The following is a 27,975-nucleotide window of genomic DNA, read 5'->3' on the forward strand; positions in this document are numbered from 1 at the left end:
TTCTAGCCTGTGAAGGCAAAGCTCACGTTTCAGTTTTAGTTTTAAAGCTTTAGTCTTGTTTCTAAGATGCCACTAAGAAAAGGATGTGAGCACGATCAAATTTAATACCTCAGTAGCCCTTTGATTTATTAATGAACTAGGATTTGCTTTTCAACCTCTTATCAATAATATTGTTTAGCTTCTTATTCCTTATTACACGGAAAATAAAAAATACTTCATGATCATGTTGATTTGGAGATGAATGGCTGAGTGTTTTAATCCCTCTCATATATAAGCTTGATAAAATTTTAAAACATTATCTAGTTGTCTTTTACAATAATGTCCTCCCTCCCCAAGTTACTCCACAGTTGGATCCAGGTTTACTACCAATACTTGAATTTTACTCCCTTGAACCCAAGGCAACATTTGCTACTAGACCACATGTCTTGTCACCCTTTTTTTGTTGTTTTGTTTTTTTCGAGACAGGGTTTCTCTGTGTAGCCCTGGCTGTCCTGGAACTCACTCTGTAGACCAGGCTGGCCTCAAACTCAGAAATCTGCCTGCCTCTGCCTCCCAAGTGCTGGGATTAAAGGCGTGCGCGTCACCACTGCCTGGGTTGTCACCCTTTTGAGACTTCCGGTCAATGAGGATAGATCGTAAAACATGAATTTAAATTTTGATGATAACTATAACTTTGTGTTGCTGTTCTAAACAGTACTAAAACGGTTTTGAATTTAGCAAGATACTACTCAAAACACATTAACTTGAGGGAGATATTATAATGGAATTTCAGGTAGTATACAAGCCATCAATCCAACAAGATGGATGAATGGTATGAGACAGCAGGAGTGCATTTGAATCTTTCACTATAAAATGCATAGATATTATATTATAAAATACTGGTATTATGTATGAAAATGTGTTAGTCTTTGAGAAAAGTCATACAGCTATCCTACATTTACTCATTTAGATTTTCATAGTAATAATAAAACACCATTCCTAAAACCACAATGGATTTTTTTTCATTATTTTGCTACATTGGATGCCTGCAATTCTTCTTCTGTAGTAACTCTTTCAAGATGTATTTGCCACCCATGTCCATCAATATGATCACTTCAGGGTAGTGTTAGTTTGTTGTCTAAGTCAGGGGAGACTGGCTGCTGACCTGACAGATTGCTTTCCTGCCTACGTTCCTCCCAAGTAGAGCAAGTATTCATATTCTCATTCATTCTCATTCATTCATTCATTCTCTCTCTCTCTCTATCTCTCTATCTCTATCTCTCTCTCATCACAATACTAATTTATTTCATCTTTCTAAGAATTTTACAAGTATCTCCAAAGCTTTCCAACACACCCTGTACCTATAGTCGTTCACAGTTTTGTTGTATAGGTAATGAGGTATTGGTTTCGATTATGATGGTTGTTTATTTTTTTGTTTGTTTTGCTGTGTTTTCTTAATTTCTTGATTTTATTCTTAGATTGCAAGAGTGACCTCTAGTGTAAAACATCTGTATAGTTATACAAGCTTTAAGGCCTCTTGCCCAGCCTTAATTTCTACAGACTATGGAAAACGTATTTAGCAAGACTTCTACAAATCTGACTCATTATTATTTAAAAGCAAAGTTGGGCTTATCCTTAATAGCTCTCATATAGTTGATCTCTAAATAACCAAAGAGCAGCTTTATCCTTGGGATTGTTGAGATGGGAAGGAAGGGCAAACGCCCTTATAGGAAACTGGAAGTAAAAGAAGATATTCTTCATGTACTTGACTACTGAAAACGATGTTTGCAATGATCCCATCTTGTGAATAATTGTCAGGTGCATTATCTGTTCTTTTTCTTGTCCACAGAAAAGGGATAGTATCCTTCCCACCATGAATGGTAGATGCAACATGTAAAGAACATCCTGTATTCTTCATGGATAAAATTAGGTTCTGCTTTGCCCTCATACAAGGTCAGCCAGAAAATTTGCAGTATGGTCAAATGGCATCATTTATTCCCCACATGAGGTTAAATGAGATTTTTACCTGCCTTTCAATGGCTAGCTCCTCTTACAGTAAAAATAGAGACCCTTGACATTAGCAGAGCCATTTAACACTTTCAAAACACTTTCATTCAGATCACTCTACTTTTATTTTTAACTGACTAGTTGTAGGGAGTAGACATTTTTAGTCCCATCTGAATAATGAAACATGTGAGACCCAGTGAGATGCAATGGCATGTCCAAAGTAAAACACATTTAAAAATGGTTGTTTTAACATGATGGATTCCAGTTATAGTGTATATTTTCACACAACTGTTTCTGAATCCAACAGTCAAACTTTGCCAAAACAATATGTAAACTTCTCAAAAACTGCTAACTTGCAAATTTCTAGGGGAAAAATGATGATCTGGTTGTTAAGGATCAAAGAAGATTTTTACAGATATCGCATACAGTCCAGTTTTTAACACAGACAAAGAATGTGGATAGATGAGGAAAACCATCCTGAATTCAGACAAATCAGAGGAATGGGAAAATGTGGAAGCAGTCCAATTTTCCTAAGTGTGGGAAAGTCTTAGGAAATACTGTACTGAAAGAAAGTTGAGAACAAAAAATACAAGTTTCCAGACAACACTACTGACATTGGAGGCTAGATAAAACATTTCTTTCTACTATAAGGTATTTAGTAGCACATCCAACAGATACCAATAATGTACTCTCCTTCGATTGTGAAAACAGAACAAAAAAACTGTTTCCGTGTATTACCAAATGTTTTCACTATGATAAAATTCCTGCCCAGCCCCCACCACTATTAAAAAAAAACTCTTAAATAATTAGATTTTGGAAACTATCCACATTTTCTAGTAGCGACGTACCATGAATATCTCCAGGCTTACAGAAGACAAAGCTTGTCAAAACATGGAGAATAAATTGAAAGAAGGGAATTATTAAAAAGAAAGAAAAATATAAAACCTATCCAGTAGGATATGGCAGTGGCTTTTGGGTACAGTCCAGAAGTGGCTCCTATATGGGAAAGAACATTAACATTAGAGATAAGGTGCTTGACGTGTGTTGTAAGCTTTGCCAACAGTTTATTACAAGTCACTTTAAATGCTATACTCCCCTTCCCACTTTTGATCTAGGGTAAGAAGGTGAAATTCGATGACCTCAAAGTCTCATTTTAGTTCCATTCTAGACATCTAGGAAAATACTGTCACTACATTCAACCACATCCATTGTGCTCCATTCTGTGCCCCATTCATAATTAATACTAATGAGACTCAAATGTGTATTACTTTGTTTAACAATAAACTGTCTGTCTTCACCACCTCCATTTAAGTTCAATACAGAGGCAAATCATAAATAGCTAAAATATAAAATATGTAATTATCTTATTTTTTTAGATTACAAATAAATAAATAAAAGTTATTTATTTGTGTGACCTCACACATGCAATTGCTCAAGTGTGTCGAAGTTAAAGGATAATTTGGAGAAACAACTTCTCTCTTTGGATCCCAGTGATCAAACTTGGGTAATAAGACTTAGCAATCACATTTATTCCTTGAGTCATCTAGCTAGCCCATGTAATGTACTTTAGAGGCATGTAACTGTATCTCTTTCAAATACATGTAATATATGATTCATTACATAGGAGAGGTACTGAAATCATGCTTCGTTACAAGATGCTACTAGGCTTTGTATAGGTTGACATACGTTAACTATAGTATTAATTTTAGAATATGCCAAGGATTTTTATTTATTTTTGCTATTATTTAAAAAACATTTTACTAGATTGTCCAAGTATTTGGCAAAATTTTATAATTGAACTTTTTTCCATCAATTCAAATGCTAGTGAGAATATAATTAATTTGTCAAATGTGGAGGTTAATATGGAGTTTCCTCAAGAGACTAAAAATAGAACTACTGTTTGACCTAGTCACACTACTCTTGAGTATATGCTCAAAGGACTCACATTAGCATTAAGTCTACTTTAAAGTTATTTCTATACTACTTTTCCTTATCTTGGTAATCTTTATTCTTATTTTTAGTGTTGGGGTTATATTATTTGCCATACAAATAAGTGCGTGTTCTGTGGGAAATTTTTTCCTGCTAACCTGTTTCTCATGACGTTCTCTTTTACCCTATCTTCAGATTATCAGCAGGTCATCACTTTGATCAATAGGTCATACTTGAGACAGTTACTGAGGGATGTGCACACTTCATTGCACACGTACGCAGTGTACAGAGAATGGGCCAGAGATGGCTATAATTAATTCATGGAGAAAGCATCATGCCATTCAAGAACTGAAATAAACAGATGATAAAAATGAAGTTAGGTAGACTGGTAGCTATGGAGCTGCCTTGATAGACAGAAGACAAGTAGATAGAGATATCAGGAGGGAAATGTATTGAGGGGATAGGGGTGGATTGCAAGAGAGGGAATGAGGGATAGATTTGATCAAAATACATTATATACATGTATGAAATTCTCAGACAATAAAAATTAAAGATAAACAGTGGACATGCAATTGAAGGATGCATAGATGTTTGTTTTTACATACATATAAGGCAGAGGGAAACAACATAATTGTTAATTATTTAGGAATTAGACATATTTTACTTTCCTGAGTCTGCTAAGTTACTGTACTATTTTCCTTTCCTCAATTAGTGAACAGATAAATATGGAATTAATAGACACATCTGTTCGTACTATTTAGAATGCTTTGAGAACAAAAAAAGCAACTCTAAAGTCAAGGTCCAATCATATCCCAAATGTATAATTCATGTGTTTCAGCACTGAACATGTTCGCTTGCAGTATAGATATCTTTGGGTAACTTTATCATAGTTGTGTAATGTATAAGACAACATCTACAATGGTGCATGTACTCTTGTATAAAGAGTCAATGTGGATCAAGGGAAGAAATGTGAAATATAAATTACAGAAAGATGAAACAAGATGTTCTAAGAAAATATTTGTTGAGAAAAAAAAGCTGTTAAGTACAGTGGGCTATTTTGCTTGGAACCTACCCCTATCTTTATAAAAATACAGGAAAGAAATTCTTCACAGAGTTAAGGAGGCCTAAGACTAGTCCTTTGTAGGTAAGAAAGGGAAACGTTGGGGTAAATATTAGGGCTAAGGGTAAGAAGAGTGCAGTTCAGTGAAAAAAAAGATGACTAGTAGTACTCTTTTCCTTTAAATCCTAGCAAAGTAGGGAAAATGGACCTAGATGTCTAAGCACCATCTCCATTAAAAGCATAAATATGAAACTGGATTTCACCCATACACCTGGGACTGCTGGCCCACACATGTATTCCCAGTATTACAAGGCAGAGATAGACTGATTGCTGTGAATTTGAGGCCAGCCTGATCTACAAAGTGAGTTCCAGGACAACCAGGGCTACACAGGGAAACCCTGTCTCTAAAGTATCATTATAAGACCCATTATTTTGTATGCTGACCAGAAAGAGCCTAAGTAAGATTTATTTAAAACAAGCATACCTTAATCTGTTCATGCTACTACGATTTAGACCATAACTAAGAAATCTTATATATACCGAGCACAATGCTTGCTACCCCGAAAGATTTCAGAGAAAACCAAGGTCTTTAGCCTCAGGGAATTCTGTGTCTGAAAATGAAATGTGGGTCATGGTTGTGTAGTTTTGACATTCAATACAAAATTAAAGAAAATAAAAACAAAGCAAAACAAAAACCAACAACCAAAAACTTGTATTACTAGGGCACGGGGATTTATAAACCTCCTATATCTTAACATAATTAGGAAATAAATTAATAAAAGAAAGTTAACTTATATACAAACCAGATAGAAAAAGACTCTCAGTTTTTTTTCTCTATCTTTCCTGTATCAGTGTTAGAATTTAAACAAAAGCCTAGAAATACACATTATCAGAACTATATAAATCCTCTTCCTGGGAGACAAGTTCCTTTTCTCTCTGGAACCAAGGCTTCATTCAGCCTTTCCCTTCCTTCACAATGAGATTCCTGTGGAAAATATTAATGCTTTGGGATCTGTCTTTATCAACACTGTTATAGCCAAAGGGAGGAACACGAGTGTCTTTAGAATATCTCCTCTCCCATCTGTGTGGTCCCACCAGGACTTTTACGTCACTATCTGGACTCCTAATTACAGAGGTTATTTGGCATTTTTAAGTGAAATATTTCTCCTGAAAGATTTGCCCATTTTTTCATGTATAGCTGCTTTCTGAGCCCACTTTGTAATGGCATTTTGAATACCTTTCTATTAGGTGGCCACAAACACAAGGCAGAGAGCCAATCCATGCACACCTTGACCAGGTTCCAGCCCAAATACATGAGGAAAAAAAGACTTCATTTTCTGAGTGGAGTATTTAAGGAAACTCATTTTGAGTGTCTGTTTAACTTGAGAACTGTTTGGGAGAAAGCTTGCTTTTAATCAGGATTTTGACTACTGACAGTTAATGAAAGACAGTGAGGAGAATCGGCCAGGGTGAAAGAATGTTGAGTTTGCTCTTGGCTCCTGTCAAACGGAGAGGGAGAGGAGGGTGTGACAGAGACAATCAGCGCCAAGAACAATTTTTTTCCAAACTAGGTCAGCTGGATAGTCTACTTGTTGAACATTCTTACTGTGGGGGCATAGGGCACAGTACAAGGTATGGTCCTGTCCCAAGGATGCTTGTGAAAAGCTCTGAAGGTTTTACCAACATATATAAAAACAAAGCTAAATGCAATAAAACCATCTTTGATAAAGAGTTCTTAGTGACACCAAAATTCTTAGAGACATAGATGATTGATTTTTGTTTTAATCAGAGCTTGTGAACAACTAGGAAAGAACCCTACACATAGTGTTTATTCAAATGAAGTAGCAAGTTTGTGTGGGGGGAAGCACAATAGCTCTATAAAAATTAAAACTAGAAACCTCCTCACAAAATGCTTATAAAAGAAAGTAGTGCTATAATTAATAAGTTGCCATATATGAAAAATTACAATCATTGCTTTAGAGTAAAACTTTATTGTTTATATTGACATAGCAAAAGAAAAACAGAGAAGAAATACAGATTATAGGACTACATCCAGAAGTTAGAGACAGCCATATTCCCAGTGGATTTGGGAAAGAACTTTGGATGCATGAAGAGCAAGATTGAGTGGGTAGATTCATAATGAAGAGTTTTAGCCAGCTCCACTGCATTAAACACCCCTTACTGCTTAACAGTTGTGCTATTCCTTGAGACACTTTTAATGTACTTCAAAATGTACATTAATTTTTCAAGGGAAAAATATCAATTTTATAAAAGCATGTAAAATTACACCTTTGACTTTTCTTCTCACGCTTTTAAATAATTGGACATTGTTTTATGAAATTAGACAATAGTTTACATCACAGAAGATATAAAAAATTAATCAAATAAAAACTGACCTTCTTGTCTTGTGAAGAATGATGAGTATGTCTTTCCATCATAATACTCTCTAGCAGAGTCATAAAGAGAAAGGAACTTCTCATATCTGGCGAGATAACTAGTAACTAACTTCAAAACTCCCTTTGCTGTAGTTTACGTAGCCTTCTGTCACCAAAGAACAGAAATCATTAGTTGAACTAATTCCATGAATAGAGTGTATCATTTCAATCTTCTTTTCCGACTCTCTCTGTCTTCTTGGGTTTGTGGCCACAGGAAAGGAAAGAGTCCGTGCACAGGGAACAATTCAAGGCAAACTCTAAAAACAAATGCAAAAAAAGAAATGAAGAGCACTCTCCAGTTGTCATTGCCTAGACTCAGGATATAGTTGATTTGCACAGGCACATAAACAGTGACATCCTTCTCTGACTTCTTCTTCAGATTTGATCCTACTATGAGGAAACTTATTTAAAGACAACCCAGATCATGACTATGTTTCTTTGTCCCCTTTCCTTTCTTCCTCTTTCCTCATCAAAATGTCGAATTGGGAAAGGGTCATGAAATGATCTCTTCTGGACATGAGGTTGCCCTTGTAACAATGAATTTATAGTAGCTGCAATAGCCTAGACAGGACTTGCACAAGACAGAGGCATCTCTGGTCATTCAGTCATGGGTAGAGAAAATCCTCATAGAGCCCTGCTCTTCCCTGGGGAGTGACTGACTACTGATATATTTTGGGGAATAAAGAGTGTTCTTTTCAGTGATGTCACCACTGATGACTCCAGTATGCTTCAGTAGTTAACTCCAATCTCAAATTCAAAGAGACAATCTCAGATAAACCAAGTAGGTCACAAGGTAAAAGCAAAAGGACATAAAAGAGCAAGGATGATTGGTGGAAAGGAGGGGTTAGCAGGAGTGGATTGAGATGACAATGTAACAAACACTTGAGATCAGCGAATATTACATCCATGTATAAAAGAATACAATTACTCTTTAAGAATGAATAAGTAACTACCTTTATAAAAAAAAGTATGAATGAAAGAAGGAAATAGCATGAAATGCAAGGCACTGACTTACTACTCTTCCCTTGCCTGATGGATTTGTTGTAACTCACAAAACAAATTTAATTTAGAAAAAATAAAATAAATTAAAATACACAGAATGAAAAAAATGAGCTATTGAAAAGCAAGCACTACTGGAATGTGCTTATCTCTTGATAGTTCCTGTAAAGAAATAAGTATGAGAACTGACTTCTGAAGTGTGTCCTGTCCTCTGATGTCTATACATGTGCAATTGCAGATGTAGACACATGTGCGCTCATGTGAGCATGTATTCAAGCACACATGCTCCCCTACACACACGAGAAAGAGGGAGAGAGAGAGGGAGGGAGGGAGGGAGGGAGGGAGGGAGAGAGAGAGAGAGAGAGAGAGAGAGAGAGAGAGAGAGAGAGAGAGAGATTAATATGAAATATAAGATCATTAAAGAGCATAACATGTATTTGTAAAAGGTAGCATGGAGGAGTGGTTAGGATCTGTGGCTCTAAAGTCTTATTCTAAAAATCAGCTATGTATGATATTTATAATCTTGAACAAATTGTTTAACCATTTTCTACATCTGTATGCTCATTTGTAAACTGGTGCTAACAATGCCTTTCTGTAAGAACCAAAATGAACAAAACCCAGTAAGGGCCCTGTTTGTTTATGTTTGTCATAAAAATCATATGAAGCAGAGCACACCCAAACTGCCAACTCCCTGTGGCCATATGAAAGCATGACATAGAGAAAAGAAAGAGGTGACTGTATACTAGGAGAGATAGAAGTTCATTTCATGTTACATATAAAACCTGAACTAGATCTTGCTGTCTGCAGATTGAAGTTGGCATTGGTAAGAGATGAAGAAATGCCAATCATGTAGGCTACAAATCACAGCATACTGAATAGTGAGACTACAGGTATTTGTGGTGAGGGGAAATTCAAAGTCCAAAAGAACCATTAGAGAACTTTGCAAAATCAATAAAACTACCAAAATATGGTCAGCAATCTGTGGATAGCTTTATATTTCATTTTTCTCAACTGGACATTGAACTGCAATATTTCTATTTTCTAAAGGATAAAAGGATCTTTGTGGGATTATTTTAAGCATTAGTTTCTCAAAGACAGTCTACAGAGAGCAAGTGAGATTCATCAAAGTGAATGGGACCTATGTTAAAACTTGGGCACATTATATTTTTATTTTTATTTTTGACGATTTTTTGAAGGTTTCTATAGCCACAGTTTAGATCATACCATCATGTCCAGAAAAAAAAACACATCAGTGTTTTCTTCAGCCACCATGTAATCCCTGGATCAGTCTTCAGATGCACAGTGAGACATGCAGAAGTTTTATTGATGCATTTCTCCTGCAAACTTGTATAGCAGGATTTGACTAGCAAGTTTGTAGGACCAGAAATTGTGATCTTATCAGTATGGGATTCAAGACTACTTTTGATGATGCAGAGGGTAAACAGCACAAAAAGATTTCTGTTTCCAATCAAATGTTTTCAAATGACAAAGTGAACTTCTTTCAGAAAAAGCAATGTTTATCTAGTGTTCTGTATCTAGTGTTCAGTAAACTGCTATTCTATATAGGCTGACTCTGATAGAAACCTAGATTTCTAGGTCAATACAAGAAATTTTAGGAAGTGAAATCATTTTATCTCAAAACAAGTGAAGTGATTTGTTCTTTCCTTCTACTTAGAACAATAAAGGAAATAATGTGCATTTAATTTTGAACTATTAATTTAGTCCAAATGAATTCTTTTGCAACCATACATCCTCTCAAATACACAGAGAGGGGAGGGATTTGCTTAATTCAACTCTTATGACATCTCATTTTGCTGAGAATGAGTTGGACTTACTGACATAGTAAGTTAATATCCAAGGACTTTGTCTTCCCCCTAGAGAGCTTTTTAAAATCCTTTTGTCAAGCTGAGATATGGAGAGCACTGGGTCAAGGAAAGCAGGCCATAAGCCAAGATCATCAGAGCCAATATAAGCAGCAAAGAGCCAGAGGCTAGAAAGGAACAAGGGTTCAAGGAAAAGTAGGTCCCATAGGCAGGAAGCCCACTCTGAAATAAACAGGCAGAGATTAGAGAATATAGAAGAACTGAGAGTCCAGAGACAGCCGGCCTGCAAAACAAAACACCATGGGCCATGGGATCGTGGAGCTAAAGCTAAGACCTATCCTAAGTACAGAGACTTGCATCTCAATTCTTTTGTTCAAATAATCAACAAGAGCTTTTTTATTTTAAGGAGGGGTAGAACTAGAAGTGAATTAGCTTACCCCACCTGTGCAAATCTAAGAAGCATCCTTATAGAGTACTTGCTTAAAATGTAAGATTTGGAAGAACGTTGAGAGAAATTCCTAGAATTTCTTAATTGACCCTATCACTTTTTAGAAGAAAACAATTAAAGATTATTGGGAGAAAGAATTTATAAAACAAAACAAAAATAGCAACATGGTAGGAAGGCTGAAGCCACAAATTCAGTGTTCTGACACCACTGCCTTTCTCACGATATCCTTCTATCTAGCCCCTGCCTAGAGCCTTCTGATGGCTGAGAGTACAGGAATATTTACTGAGCCCATAGGTCTTTACACTGACTGGATGAAAGGTTAAAAAAAAAAAAGCAAAGCTACAGGCATGGTGGGTAGTTAAAATGGAGGTTCTGGTCATTTAACCTAGAAAAATATAATAAGAGAAAATTTTATTGAGATTGAGACTCCGTGGCAATTCATCAAGACAATTCCTGTTAACTCTAAACACCTCATCCTCTACCAAGCATCATATCACTTGTCACACTGAACCGGTTGGGAACCAAAGCCAAGCCATCATGTATAACTGTGAAAACAGTTCTTTTTCATCTTAAGTTGAAACTATGCTGGGCTACTTTTCTATAGTATAGGCAAGTAATGTTTCCCTTGTTCTTTGTCATCCTCAAAAATGAGCTCTTGAACACACACACACACACACACAGAGGCAGAGACAGAGAGCCATATTAAAGTACTCACCATGTGCTCTGTACTCTGTATCACATCCCTCCCATTCTCTCTCTCTCTCTCTCTCTCTCTCTCTCTCTCTCTCTCTCTCTCTCTGTCACACACACACATTAATAATTATTCTTATTTAAATTATCAGTGTATTTCTCCAAGTCTTCTTCATTCCCAGGTCAATTCAAGTTAGTACTTAGTTTCCTTCATCATAAAATGTTAGTTTCCTGGGCAGGGAACACCATGTTTCTGAAGTTTCCACCATCTTGGGCAATAAGCTGATATGCTTCATTGTCTCATTAACTTTCCATCTTAGTAGAAGAAGTGCATGGTTCTTCTTTAGTTATGCTCACTGTCAAATATAATCCAAAAGGTAACTCACTGGTTTCGGCTTCTAACTTAAATTTAGAGAATTTTGAGTAAAGGGCTTCTCTTTGAGAAAGAAAAGGCTTTAGAAAAAGGCTGCATAAGATCACTGTAGTTGTTGGCATCTTCTTTCTTTTCTAGATACATACTAATTGGAAGGCAACTCTGTCTCTAGTCCATTAAACACTGCTACATATGAAAACAAATGAATTATAAATGATGGATTCTTTCTTCTGGTTTAAATTTTGACCTCAGTAAAACCAGTCAATTTCTTTCTGGCCTTGTTTTAGATGTTAACCCATTCAGTTGATTTGAGACTGGAATCTCCGAGTAAGCAAAGACACAGCCATTTTCACCAGTGTAATTTTTGGTTCTAAGTAGGTATTCGACCTGTGGGATGACTAATAGAAAAAGCTAAAGAAAGAAATAAAAATGTCAACAAAAAAGAGGGAATAAAATATGGTGGTGGTAGTGGTGGTGGTGGTGTTTGTGTGTGTGCGCGAGTGTGCATTCAAATGGGTGTGGTGCAGAGGCAAAGAGCATACACTCACATGCATATTCATAACATGCATACATGCTCAAAGGTGGGGGAAATGTAATTTTATTATCAAAAGAGTACATTGTGTATTTCCCTTCATTTCAGCAAGGAAGCCCTCATAAATGCTTACAATATCTTTGGATCTGTTTTCATTTTTTAAATTTAATTTACTATTGGTTTAACTATTTTTGTTGTTCTGGGACCAGAATCCAGGCCCTTGCACATGATAAGCAGGGATTTTCAAACTAAGTTATATCTACAACCAGTGTTTGCCTTGTTAATTACCGTGGAAAGATGGCATGAACTGTAAGATACTTCAAATGAGACATTTCCCATTTACAAATTATAAGTCTGCCCTTAATCTCCCCATGAAGGAAAACAGACTTGACTACATAGAGAAAGTGACATTTTTACTAACAAAATTCTTAAATATACCTTACAGCCTAAGGTATTATCCCTCGGTGCTCTGTGTATCCTGTCACTAACTGATTAGACTGCAGAGTGTAGTTCAAGACACTCTCCCCAGTGCACATAAGAGATGTGTGTTCTGACTGTGAATTCCCTTCGTGGGAAATGAATAAACCTCTTGAAATGGACAAACTTGCATTAATAAAGTCCAGTGGGAAATTGACAAGCTTTTATGTTGACATCATGACTCCCCTCTCCTCTTTTCATCTTATCTAGTAAAAGCCAAATCTAAGTGTGATCCCAGAGACGAAAGGATGGTCTCTGTTTATGGTAAGAAGAAGAGGAGTTTGTTTAACAACTTCCTGAGAAGGAAATAAATAAAATTAATGTCATTCTGGCTTATGTTACACAATTTACACATTCCTATGGTATCTGCAAATGCAATGTAGTAGGTTTAATTGGTATGCTAAAGGCAAAGATCCTGTTGTAGCCACTGAAAAAATTCTACTTTAAAACAAGCTTATGTGTACTTCAAGTTTCAAGCGAGTAAGGCAATTGTGAGGTTTTGGGAAGAAAAAGATAATTCAAAACCGAAGATAAGATAATTCAAAACCAGAATGTCTACTGGAGTTGGGAAACATCTCCAGTAGACATCACAAGCAGATGTGGGCCTGAAGAGTCTCAGTTCTGCACATGATATTTTTAAAAGTGTGGATCTAGATGCTCAGCTATCTTTCAATGCTGTAAAATCCATAAACTAAAGACTTCTAGAAAAACTATCCTCATTGTTTCAGAAAATTCACATTGAACATAGAACCATAACAATGAACTGACAGATACATTCAAGAGATATAGGGTCTGGAAAGCCTATAGCTAGCATGCGGATGAAATTAAGATTCATATAGTGCATATGTGAACAAAGTAAAAACAGAAAAGAAAAAAACAAGCAAGCAATATAAAAAGAAGCAAGTTTAAAAGTGGTCTGTGGGGTTCCATTAGAGTTCTCAATTCTCAAGGTGCACACACACACACACACACACACAAAGCCCAAACAGATAAAACAGATAAATACACAGCTATGAAATTAGAAACCTTACAAAAACTGCTAGCTACCATGAGTATGCTTTCATTCACATGTATGAGAAAAGATCCAGTCCATGAAGTAGGGATAATAGAACAATCTGGGAGACATTAAAAAGAGCTTGAACAATGTTTAAAGATAAAAACACTGAATGTAGAAAATGTGTCCAGAAAAGATCACTGATGGTTGCTTGTCGCCTATGTAAAAGTTGTCCAGACACTGGGGACATCAGTACTAAATATCAAATTGTTGCCCTTGAGAAATTCTTAGAAAGTCCCTTGTAGTAGATAAATATCCTGCTACATAGTCCCTGGTAGAGGAAGATACTCAGATATGTGGAAAATAGAATTTCTTTTTTATTTTCACTCTTGCTTGCAGTTTTTTCATATCTGGTAAGTGAATCTTAGAATTTTTAAAAGCTCTTCGAGGAATAATTATATGAATTTGAAAAGCAAAATAGAGTCTCTTATTGAAGCATGTCAGTCACACAACTGAAAACTATGTGATGCTCTAAAATTCATTTATTGTCTTACTTTCTTTTTTTGAAATTAATCTTTTATTGAAATTTTATTTACATTTCAGATGTTATTCCCTTTCCACATTTCCTCCCCACCCATAAACCCCCTGTCTCATCCCCCCTCCTTCTGCTTCTATGAGCATGTGCCCCCACCACTTTCTCATTAATATCAATGGAGATATAGAGCAGTACTCATATGTATTCTTCATTAGTTTTTCATTGCAGAAAAAGATTCTATAAATAACAATTCTCCAAAGAAATGAAAGTGTTCTGTGACAATCTACTGACTCTACAAGACTCACAAAAAATATTACATTTATTATTGTCATTATGTGTCCATTGTGTTTTCCATCTTTTATTATCAGTAAAGTATATAATAAATGTATTGTTATATGCATATTTATTTCTAACACACAAGTTGTTAAACATTTATAAGCAAACTGCTAATGTGTATCTTTGCAATTCTGAACCATTTGTAATAATAAGGTATTGAATCTATCATTTTCCAACTGCTATACTTTTCTTTCTACCTACTTACAAACACCCACCCCTTCATACCCCAGAGACACAGGGACCCTGCCTACTGGCCACTACAGTCATCACAAACTTCATTGTATTTTAATTTCCTTATGTTACAATCACATTTGAAATCCCCAAGCTTCATGGGCTTAGAATCAAGCAGAACAATTGCAATGGTTCAATCTCCAGAAGACAGGGGAATTAGAAGGCAGGGGAAGAACAAGTGAGGGGATGAGAGGGGTGAAGGAAAGGGAAAAGGAGTGGAGAAGAGAATCTTAGACTTGGGCTTTAATGCTAAAGACAATTCAGTGGGCTATAAACATTTGTGCTACCACTTTAGACACATTTCTCCTAAGTCCATCACTATCTTGAGTACATCTGTTTCAAGACAAAATCCAGTAAAGTAATAGTTGCAAAAATTATAGAGCTAGTTATGATTTTTAGATTTTTAAGGTCTCAAGGCAACCTTTCAAATGTTGGTTTTTAAAGAGCTCTTTGAGAAACAAAACTGAAGCAATGCTAATGCAAAATATAGAGCTACTCCATAGACCCCACTTTCAAAAAACCAAACTACACAACAACAAAAACAAAAAACCCACTTAACTTACCACTTAATACTGACAGAGTTCGTTTTATATGATAGACTTCTGAATGATCAGATGCAAATATAAATTGGCTATTTCTACTAAGTAGACACAGAGTTACAGAATGACTTTCAAACTCTCTGGAGATAAAACGATACAGTACCTAACAGATGCTACTCCTAGCTATGATTTGGCACATAGGGCTAGTGTCACAGATACCTTGAGAAATTCCTTTTAAAATTAATTTCCCATCAATCCAGAAAGCCTTCTCATGCTTCTTGGAAGAGGAGTATCTCCTCTTTAGCACATACTAAACATAACTATTTGATAAAAGATCCCTAGGGAACCCTCCTTTGAATGTGGCAGATGATGACTGAACAGTTTTACTGTTTGAGGCCATCAACATAGGATTAAGGATATTTACCAAGCACTGTACAAAATAAACTTCTGAAATATCTATCTCTTGTGTTTATTTAACAAGGATCTTTCTGATGGGAAGAGAAGAATTACAAGATAAATTGCCAGTACTTTGGATGCAGTGTCAAGGGAAAGGGCAGACACTGTAATTTTTGTTGAACTACTTCAAGAAGCCCCCTATTTGCGTGCTGCAATAATTTTCTTCATTAAAATCTTGGCAGTAATGGGTACCTACACATTTTTTAAAAGACATTTTAAACATAGCCCAAAAAATCAATATTTATATTTATAATTTTGTATGCTGGGTGTTTCTGGGATTAGAATCTCTTAGAATAAAGCTTATCACAATCTGTTTATTTTTCTGTGATCTGGTTTACTGTTCCTTAGATACCTTCAATGTCATGAAAATGAAAGACAGTAAGGAAAAGGGAAAAGAAACCTGTTAAGATTTAGAAAACTTAGAATCTTTTTTAGGTGAATCATATATATTCTAAATATGAGAAAAATTTACAAGAAAATGTTGGAAATATATTGTCCTACAGATGTTCATAAATAAAAGAACACAAGATTGACATGATCAAAATGAAAGTGGCTCTGTCTCAAGACCATTTAAGACTCCTCCTGAAATTTAATTTCTTCGTGGATGGTCAAGTCTCAGAAAGCAAAAAAACACTGAGCTCAATTCTGATGATGTATCTGAGTTCATGAAGTACTTTCATATGCATTTGTCTTCTTTGAAGTCCTCGAAATTATTACTATCTTCTGATCTCCTTGCATACAACAAAATTATTTCATGTAAAGTTAGGTTATCATCTCATAGGCAATGGTCATGACTAATCTAAGCATAAGAGTTAAATTTTTTGAATTTTATTCCAATGTTTAATATATACTTTTACATAACTTCATATGAACATGTGTCAATCATATTGTGCAGATTATTGACCTTAACTGATTGGATAACTACAGAAGACTCCAAAGGTCCAGGACCTGAAATTTGAGATGGTTTATGTTAATATTTTAATAAAATCAATACTTGTCAATATATCCGGTTTTGGGCCTAAGACCAACCTATCTCCAGGTGTTCATGTCTTTTACTCCACTGAGTCTTCATATGGACTCTAGCACTTACTTAGTTGCTCATTTCTGAAAATGATTCTCAAAGAAAGCCATTTTCTAGCTGGGGTGATGAAAGATAGTTGGATTCAGAATGTAGTAGTTAATATAACATGAAAGCTATGGATAAATTTTAAGGAGAATGTTAACTTTATATGGAACAGATTGAGGATGGAATCCTCCACAGTGAAATTATTCTGAAGTGGTTTTGTCTAATGCTCTAAACAATGGCAAAAAATATTCTATAAAGAAAATTTTATTTTGTGATATAATTATAAACTGAGGGATTCATGTGTCAAATGTCAGTATTGTGTTGCGTACATCATTCTTCCCATACCTGTTTACTTTGCAAAAAAAAAAAACCACTTAAAATTAATTATAGGAATGTTATAAATACCTGTTTATATGATGAGAAATTTATAACTAAAATGTACATAACAAGGTACTAAAACCTTTTCTAGAATTATTTAAGCACTGTAAGCATTATAAAGAATATGGAATGTATGTCAAGACTGAGTTTTGCTTGTAGATAAATTTTACACTTATATTTGGATTTGGTTGTTTTATTTAATTTATTTTTTTACTTACTCATTTTACATCTTGCTCACTGCCTCCTTCCCAGTCAACCTCTCCCAGAATACTTCCTCCATCTGCCTCTCCCTTTCTGCTCTGAGTGGATAGGCCCTCCCTCTGGGCATCTCCCCTCCCTCGAACCTGGTACTTCAAGTCTCTGCAAGGTTAGGCTCTTCCTCTCCCACTGATGCCAGACAAGGCAGTCCAGCTAGTAGAACATATACCACATCAGGGCAATAGCTTTTGGGATAGCCCCACTCCAGTTGTTTGGGACCCACATGAAGGCTAAGCAGCACATCTGCTACATATGAACGAGGAGGCATAGGTCGAAGTCCCTGTGTGTTTTTGTGGTTGGTGGTTCAGACTCTGAGAGCCCCAAGGGCCCAGGTTAGCTGACTGTTGGTCTTCTTGTGGAGTTCCTATCCCTTTTGGGGCCCACAATCTTTCTTTCTATTCTTTCATAAGAGCTCCCAAGCTCTATCTACTGTATGTCTATGGGTATCTGGGTCTATCTAAGTCAACTGCTGGGTGGAGCCTCTCAGAGGACATGGTCCTGTCTCTAAGCATAACAGAGTATCATTAATAAGGTTAGGTATTGGTACTTGCCCATGGGATGGGTCTCGAGTTGGGATACTTATTGGTTGGCCATTGCCTCAGTCTCTGCTTCATCCACTGTGCCTGAATTTCTTATAGACAGGATAAATTTCAGGTCAAAAGTTTTAAGGGTGGGTTGGCGTTTCTATTGCTCCACTGGGGTTTCTGTATGGCTACTGGAGGTGCACTATTCAAGTTCTGTATCCCCAGTGTAGAGAGTCACAGCTAAGGTCACCCCAATTAATTCTTGGTCACCTCCCTTATATTTGTAATTCAAATTTTGAATTTTAATTTATAAGTTAAGGTCCTCCAGAGTTGCATAATCAATGTGATGATAGATAATTTATTAAGAGGATTAATGCATTTGATTACAGAAATTGAAACAGACCACAGCAAGATTTGCAAGATAAAACAAACAAACAAAAAACCAAGACAGTAGCAAATCTTAAAAATTAGAACTAGGGAAGCTTGCAGTATAGCTCTTAGTGCAGAAGCTGAAGACGCAAGAGCTCATGAGTATGTAGGTAGCTATTTCAAGAGCAAGTAAACTTTAGTCCTAGTATTTATATCAAGGAAAGAAGAGTGTCTCTAGGAGAGAGAACGTGAATTTTCCAGTAGTGACTGTTTTCCATTAATGGGTGTTGTGTCAGGTCAAATAATGGACAAATCAATTTAATGAAGGAAAAATTTATTTAGGCTTATGCCTTCATAAATTTTAGTCCCTGGTAGTTTGGTGTCATTCACTTAGGAAGAAACAGTGGTGACAGAAGTCCTCCAATGAAAAAGTCCTTCTTTTGTTTATTGTCTGGTAGAAAATAAATAGAAGGGAATACACAAAGGGGAAAGGGTGTCCTAGAGCTCAAAGGCCTAGCACCAAGAGCCTTATTCCAATAGGCTTCACCACCTACCGTTCACCAAACTCCACAATTATAATCATAATACTAATCCATACAGGGTTCAAGTGATTGTTTCAGAGCTGTTATAATCTAGTTTTCACTCACTGGGAACATAGGCAAAGGTCTGCTTAACTAATCCCTGAGATATTTCTTAGTCTAATTATGTTGATAACCAAGATTAACCATCACTGGGCTGGGGAGATGGCTCGGTGAGTAAATTGCTTACTACACAAGCAAGAGGACCTGAGTTCACATCCCCGCCATCAATAGAAAAACCTGGGCATGGCATCATGTCCCAATTTTAATCCTGGTGTTAACAGTGACAAGCAGGTTCCAGGGACTCACTTGCCATCTGAAAGGACACACTTCAGAGGAGACTCTGTCTCAAAAATTTAGGAAGGGATAGAAGAAGCCACCTGACATTGACCTTTGACCTTCATGTTTGAGCGCGCGCGCGCACACACACACACACACACACACACATACACAAATGCACATCCAGACACAAGTGCATACATTTCCATAAAGGAGAGGTGGGTAGAGGTGAGAGAAAGCAGAGATGTATAGTCACACTCTCCTTTTTAATTCTACCTGTGCACTCACCAGGGTGTACTATTCCAGCTCAGTCTTTTACTTTGGAAAATGCCTCATGAATGTTACCAGAAATAATGATAACCAACTACTGAGGTATTCCTTAGTCCTTTCAAGTCAACACCAAAATTTAACAATCATTCTGTGTCATTTTTCTTAAAATAGATTATAATAGGAAGAAACGATCGATCTAAAGTCTATAAAATCTTAATAGTTAATAGTTTATTGTTGGCATGTTTTCACACTTATCAAGAATTAACTTATGCTCTTAAATAATTTTAATTTTAAAGGCAAGCCCATGCAAGGAATACTCTCAAAAAGGAAAAATAATTAGGTATCATTTTCATTCTTTCATTTCAGTTCTTGAGAGAGGTACAGTATCATTAAAATGCTATAAAGTAATAATTTATTTACTTTTCAGGTTTTATATTAACTTGAATTCTATATAATTTCCCCAAAGCCCTCATAATAACTTTTTTCTCACATGCAAGAATTGTTGGAAGATAGGCCACCTCTGAGTTTTCCTATGTATGCTAACTGGTCATCCTTGTCTCTCAATAACAAAGGGAAGACAATTTCTCATTTATAATTTTTTTTCTTTCTCAGGTAAACCTCTGAACATCCCTTGCAAAGCTTTCTTTGGATTCAGTGGGGAGTCTGGACCAATGATCTACTGGATGAAAGGCGAGAAGTTTATTGAAGAACTAGCAGGTCACATTAGAGAAGGTGAAATAAGGTACAGGAGTCCATTTGTTGATTTTTCTTTGCTGTCTTTGTAATTGATCAGTAAATCATGCTCATAGCAACTGCCAACCATTCTAGTCTCTAAGATCTGATATGTTGAAATGACTAAGAGTGATACCTTCTTTAAAATGTACATTTTCAAAAAATGCTTATTTGCAAGTATCTAATAGTCTTTTCTGAGCTTCTTGGAGGATGCCATCAAAATATAATGATCCCCTCAGAGCTGTTGAAGCAGATTTCATCTTGTTTCCACTGTACACCAGTAATTAGCAGGGCTTTAAACTTTGCAGGTGACATCTCAGTTTTCTGGGCAAATCTCTATTCACTACTTGGGGATCAAACAACCTTTGTATGTCATAACTGTAAAGCTGTAGTGGTGGTAGAAATCTGATACTTTGCCAAAGTGACTGTTGACTCTTGTTCATGTTTATTTATCTTCTGAGAGAGACTGAACCTTCCGTGTAGCACCTCCTTCAATGTTTCTCACTTCCCTCTTATTGTTACACAATCTTCGTGTGTAGCTATCAGTTCAACTCATTTGCTTTGTGTTTTGATACTCATTATATCTTTTATTATTTTTGAGATTATAACATAATTACATCATTTTCCCTTCTCTTTCTTACATCCAAATGCTCTCCTTGCCCTCTTTCCAGTCTGTGGCCTCTATTTTTCAATACTTGTTACAGAAATATACATAAATATAACCTGCTCATTCAGCATAATGTTACTTGTATGTATGTTGTCAGGCCTGATCATTTTGTATTGGATAACTAACTGCTGTGTTCTTCCCTGGGGAAGACTATCTCTCACATTCTCAGCACCCTTAGTCACCTGTAGTCCTTTATGAAGGACTGGACCGTCCTAGGATTTCCCCCATACACTTTATCATTTCTATTGTTGTTGTCCTTGGGCATCTCCTGTTTGGGCAGTAATGTTGGTATAACTTTATGGGAGTAGCTTCTGACATTCCTAGAACATACAATCTTACAGCAACCTCTTCGTTCCCCTGTCTCTTAATAATCTTTCCACCTAGTCTTCTACACTGTTCCCCACACCTTATTTGCGTAAGTCATTTTGCAGATTTAACTCTTGGGACTGATCTCCAAAATGCTACATTTTGATTAATTGTGATATTCTGTAATAATCCTTGTCTGTTGCTAAAAGAAGTTTCTTTGATGCAAAGCAAGGACTGTGCTTATCTTTGGGTATAAAGACAAATGTTCATAATACAGTTAGGAGTTGGGCTGGTGTCTTAGATAGGGTTTCATTGCTGTGCAGAGACATCATAACCATGACAAAGTTTAATTGGGGCTGGCTTACAGTTTCAGGCATCCAGGCCATTATCATCAAGGCAGAAAGAAAGGCAATGGGCAGGCAGGCATGGTGCTGGAGGTGCTGAGAGTTCTACATCTTGATCTGAAGGCAATCAGGAAGAGAGACTGTCATCTGCAGGCAGCTAGGAGGGTCTCTCTTTTGCACAGGGTGGAGCTTGAACATAGGAGCCCTGTAAGGCCTGCCTACACAATGGCACACTTCTTCTAACAAACCACACTTATTCCAATAAGGCCACACCTCTTAATAGTACCAACAAATATGGGCCAAGCATATCAAACCACTACAGCTGGAGTAATCACCTCATTTGTACAATAAAAAGGCAGGCATTCTTTCACTCTGGTATATAGTGAATATTGATCAGTGTAGGCACACTTTTCCTTCAACTTTCACTAAGAATCATGCAGTAGGAATCCGTATAATTTTTCAGAGAATTTGTGTTAATATGTACTCTCATGTATTTGTTTTCTGAGACAGAGTCATGTTATGTTGCCCAGACTGATCTTAAAATTCCTGAACTCAAGGGATCCTCCCACTTCAGTACCACCAAATAGATAAAACTGTAGGCATATGTGCACTATGCTTGGCTCAAGTTTTCTTAAGTGTACATTATTATCACTGTGCATGAAAAATCCTACTATATAATATTTACCATACTTGATATCTTTATGGCATATACATTTCCAGCCCAGGGAGTAGCACTACTAGAAGGTGTTGCCTTGTTGGAGTAGATTTGTCACTGTGGATGTGGGCTTTAAGACACACTTCTTAACTGCCTGGAAGTCAGTATTCTGCTAGAAGCATTCAGATGAAGATGTAAAACTCTCAGTTCCTCCTGCACCATGCCTGCTTGGATGCTGCTATGTTCCCACCTCGATGATAATGGACTGAACCTCTGAACCTGTAGGCCAGCCCCAATTAAATGTTGTCCTTAAAAGAGTTGCCTTGGTCATGATGTCTCTTCACAGCAGTAAAATCCTAACTAAGACAGGAACTGGTACCAGGGACTGGGGTATTGCTGTGGTAGGTCTGACCGTGTTTTTGTTTAGAAAAATGTGAATTTTGAGACTTTGGATTTGGAACCCCATGGAATGTTTTAAGTGGGGCTTAATGAACCATACTAGGAATATGGAAAACTTTGCTGCTGTGAGTGATTCGAACTGTGTAGACCTGGCCCAAGAAGTTTCAGTGAAGAATTTCAATATGTGGCCTAGAGACTGTTTTTGTAGTATTTTGGTAAACTCTGTGGCTGCTTTTTGTACTTGTCCGAAGAGTCTGCCTGAGGCTAAGGTGAAGAGACTCAGATTAATTGCATTGACAAAAGAAGTATCAGAAATGCCATCATAGACTTTGTTCTCTGGTTAAGTCTCTTGAAGAGTATTTTGAGTAAGCATAGAAAGCTTAGAAAGGAAAAAAACATAAAAAATATGGTTTTATGAGCATTAAAGGGGCACCAGAAAATGGAACTGAATCCTATGTTCGAGGAGATAACAGATCAAAGGATTTTGGGACATGATCCTACCCAGCTAAATTTAGATCCAGGCATGGTGGTAATCCCAGGAGACAAACAGATCTCTGAGTTCAAGGCCAACCTGGGACAAAGCAGGTTCTAGGTGAAAAAAAGCTTAAATCCAGGCATGGTGGTATGTGCCTTTAATCCCAGCATTACAGGAGACAAAGCCACGCAGATCTCTGAGTTCACAGTCAATCTACAGAGCAAGTTTCAGGAAAGCCAAGCTTAGGCAGAGAGGAAGTCAGAAAACAGAAAGCTGGTAATAGAATAAGAGTTGCCATGTGCTAGACACAGCAACCATCAGAACACAACAGCTTCAACCTTGTGGCTCTGGCTTTAGACTGGAAAATAGAAGGGACTATTGGACAATTGATGCTGGTTAGCTGTAGCTAAGAAATTAGTGATGATTAAGAAGAGACCAGCATCACTGAGGTGAAATCTTCTGGGAAGTGTCTTCTGAACTGAGCATAAAGAAATTGTGTTCCAAAGACAGCCAAGCTTATACCTCATTCTTCAGCTGTACTTGGTAATGTGTAAGAGTCACCCAGGTGGTACTGATGTTGAAGACATGAAGGGGGCATGAAGAGCTGCTGAGACTTGGCACTGTGAGAGGCCTGGAAGGCCATTGGTGAAGGTAAAGCTTCAGTTACAGTTGATGGCTCAGGACTGAAGGGGTCATGTACAGGATTTGAGTCTTGGCACCATGAAGAGAGCCTATGAGAGAGTGTTGGTGAAGCCTAGTTACAGTGGAGGATACCAGTGTATTAGAGATGCCAGTATCATGGGATGATCACTAATAACAGCAGCAGCAGTGGAGTGGATCAACATAAGCTTAGAGTGCTATGTCGTACCCACTCGACCAGCAAGGAAGACACGAACAACCGGATCCTTCTCAACAGCCTTTATTGTAGAAGCGCTCTTTTAGTTTTCAGGGAGAGACCTCGAATGCCCAGGGCGAGCTGCTTATATACCCTCAGCCCTGGGCGGTGGGTGGTGGGGGGAAGCACGTGGAGGTGCATGATTGGTCAGAATTGCAGTGCCTCATTAGCATACCACATTAGCATACCCCACCTGGGAGGGGGTGATTGGTCAGGATCGTGGTACCCCATTAGCATACCCTGCTAGATTGTGGTACCTCATTAGCATACCCCTTTCAGGAGGGGTTGGCGCCAAAACTGAGTTGCGCATGCGCAGTGCACTAGTAGCAGTACCAGAGGCCAAGGCCGGCACCATCTTGGCCAGCCGAGTCGGGTCGGCGGCCTACAGTGCTATAGAAGGAAGAGCTGGAGAAGTTATGCCAACCCTTTGGAGGAGCCCAGAAGATCATGTGTGGATTCCATACATTGAAACAAGAAGCTGTAACACTGAAGTTGCCCTGGAGATCCCAAGGTCTTGGAGATTCCCAAGTTGTGGTCTAGGAAAGCTGTTAACAGGGAGTGGAACCAGCCTAAGAGAAAGAAGTTTGTTACAGACAACAAAGATGAAAAAGGAGTTGGAGACCTGAAGATTGCTTTGATATCAGCTATGGAGTTGCAGAGTTTGGAGTTTCCCCAGCTGGTTTTCTGTCTTGCTTTGCAGATTATAATTAAGTGATTGGATGAATCTCAGAAGAGACTTTGGACTTTTAACATTGTTGATACTGCTATAGACTATGGGGACTTTTGAAGGTGGACTAAATGTATTTTGCATTATACTATGTTTATGTGTGGCCCCCATAAACTCATATGTTTGAATAAGCCTATGGGGGGCATCGAATATTATAATTTGTATATGCTCAGCCCAGAGAGTGGCACTATTAGAAGGTGTCGCTCTGTTGGAGTAGGTGTGTCATAGTGGATATGTGCTTTAAGACACTCTTCCTAGCTGCCTAGAAGTCAGTATTCTGCTAGCAGCTTTCAGATGAAGATGTAGAACTCTCAGCTTCTCCTGCACTATGTCTGCCTGGATGCTGCCATGTTCCCACCTTGATGATACTGGACTGAACCTCTGAGCCTGTAAGCCAGTCCCTATTAAATGTTGTCTTTATAAGAGTTGTGTTGGTCATGATGTCTCTTCACAACAGTAAAACCCTAAGACAGATATGATCTATAATTACCCCTGTGAAACTCAAGTGTTTATGTATATACTCAACCATTCTAACCTGTAAATTCAAAATTTTGAAGACCCATAATCTCCAAAATCATATTTGAATATAGTATATTTCTAGGAAAATGTATTTGACATTGTTAGGTATTATGGAGATCTAAACAATGTAACCCTACTTCATATTCCTTAGGATAATTTAAGTAAAAAATACAAGCTATAAATTATGTTGGTGAATATGTAGAAAAATTGAGAACCTCACATAATGATAATACAAATGTAAAGTAGTACAATAACTTTGAATAACACTCTGTTAAATCCTTAAATGCTTAAGCATAGTGTACTAAGTTTTACATCAGTATACCTTCAAGGTGTGTACTGAACACAAATCAAAGCATATGTCCTCATAAAAATATGCATATAAATGTTGGTAGCAGGATTCTAAGGTATAAAAGGTGGAAACAATCTAAATGTCTATCAAGTATGGAATAAAAAGATAAAATGTGGTATATCTACACAGTGGAATATTATTTTTTGTTAGAAGTTTGGAATTACTGGCATGTACTAATAACATCAACAGTCCTGGCAAAAAGAGCATGCATTGTGTCATTTCATTTATAAGAAATTTCTAGATAAGGCAAGTCTACAGAGTTGTAAAGTTGATTTCTGACTGTCTAAGGCTGGTGTGGAGAAATGCTGTAAGTGGTGCTTATAGTCATATTGCATAGGTGCTACATTTTTGCAAGTGTTACCAAATCCAACTTAACACACTTTTCAAGTGTACAGTTCAGTGTGTTTTTTGTAACTTCATAATATTGTAAAACCACTAATATTACCTACTGCAAGAACAGTTTCAATAATCCAAACTAAAATCCTGGACTTCATAGACTAAGGCTTCTTTTTGACAAAATAAAAGTATTTTAGAGGACCCTGAAGAGATGGCTCACTGGTTAGGAGTACTGGCTGCTCTTTCAAAGGACCCAGGGTCAACTACAAGCACACCTATGATAGCTCCCAGATATCTGTAACTCCAATTCCAGGTGATCCAGCATAGCACCTTCACATAAATATGCATGCCAGCAAAAGTCAATACACATTCAGTAATTAAATAAATAAATAAAAATAAATATTTTAGAATAAATCATGGTTGCTCATATTTAACATTATAAAACAATGGATTATAAATCTCCAATGGGCAAATCATCTAGTCTGTGAATTGTATCTTAATAAAGCCATTTGAAGAGTAGTTCAAGGTGTGGCATTCCACAGCTAAGGCTAGCATTGAATACCTGATCTTCCCTGATGCTAATACTTTCAGTCATGGACTACCACAACAGGCTTTTTGAAAAGCTATTTTCATTATGTAGTCTTCTAGGTCTTATTTTTTATCAGCTCTTCAAGAATTACCTACAGTGTGTTTCCATCCTACTCATTCTTTCCCCCAACTCCTCTCAGAGATGCCCCCTTTCCCTACCCACCAAGTTCTGCCTCTTCTACAATGGTTTTCATTTTAATTGTATTGGGAACCTGGCATAGCATGGCTCTACAGAAAACAGTGATTCATACATCTAAAGTCTTTGAACTTGAAGTTTTCTGTTAATACAATTATATTAGTAAAGTTTGATTATTTATTTTCAGCATATAATTGAACTTATTTTAAGTCGTTTTATAATAGTCAAACTTAACATTATTATCACTATATCTACTTTAAAGTGTACCACTCTTCACTTTTTTTTCTGAAAAAGGAAGCCTCTCTCCAAAGGACACATGTTAAATATGTTTGTACCTACTTAGCTCCTAATTGCATTTCTACTACCCAAAAGCCCTGGGCTTGGTTTCTTGAGCAAGAACAGTAATTATATGAACCCAAAGTAATTACCTCCCCTTTCTAGGATATGACTGAGTGAATTTTTAAAAGTAAACAGTTTTATTGAGCTATAATTGACAGGCAATAAACAACACACAGTTTAAGTTTTACAATCCGTACAAGCTGATTGATGTATGCATACGCTTGCAAAACATTTGCCATAAAGAAGTTATCACCCCTTGTTTCCTGGTGCCCCTTTGAAATCCTTTCCACAACACTAATCTTCTTGTCACTATAAATCAGTCCACATTTTGTAGTTTTATATAAACAGAATAATATAGCAGATATGCTGTGTATTTGGATTATTTCATTTGACAAGTCAATTAGGGATGGACTATGTCCATAAATAGCTCATTCTCTTAATATCAATGAGCACTTCTATGTGAAGATATCTTATAAAAATTTGGCTGTGTAGTTATCCATTGTTTGCATTTGATTTGTGTCTAATTGTGAATCAGTAAAGATGATATGAACAATAATATACAGATGCCCATATACAGCTCTCCTTCCTTTTTGCTTAGCTAAATATCTAGATATGGAGTAGGAAAATCATATATAAAGTGTACATTTACATTTTCACTTAATTTTCAAATATTTTAAACTATATTTTAGTGCAACTTATGGCAAGTTTATTTTTAATTGTTCATCTTTATAGATAACACTCATTTACTATTTTTCAATCTGGTATCTTGTTAATGAGATAATTTAATTGAACACATTCATTGAATCAAAGAGCAAAGGCATGAGGGCTAAGAATGTCTTCCTAATTTGCAGAGTAATTTAGCTTTGATGCAAATGTGAAGATCTAGGCTTATTGTTACAGACCACACGGGTTCTACATACCAGGCTGGGAATATTTTTTTAAG

The 27,975-nt window shown here is 36.8% G+C and overlaps 1 protein-coding gene across 1 annotated transcript in view; it reads left to right on the plus strand.

The window, feature by feature from the left end:
- The window catches only part of Il1rapl2 (interleukin 1 receptor accessory protein like 2), a 1,120,259-nt gene that overhangs the window by 1,040,580 nt on the left and 51,704 nt on the right, over positions 1–27,975 (plus strand). The window contains exon 7 of the mRNA XM_034486219.2: positions 20,178–20,307. Within this exon, the coding sequence (XP_034342110.1) occupies positions 20,178–20,307 (130 nt within the window). The remainder of the gene's footprint in view (positions 1–20,177; positions 20,308–27,975) is intronic.

This window comes from Arvicanthis niloticus, chromosome X (genome assembly GCF_011762505.2).
Source record: "Arvicanthis niloticus isolate mArvNil1 chromosome X, mArvNil1.pat.X, whole genome shotgun sequence".
Taxonomy (NCBI): domain Eukaryota; kingdom Metazoa; phylum Chordata; class Mammalia; order Rodentia; family Muridae; genus Arvicanthis; species Arvicanthis niloticus.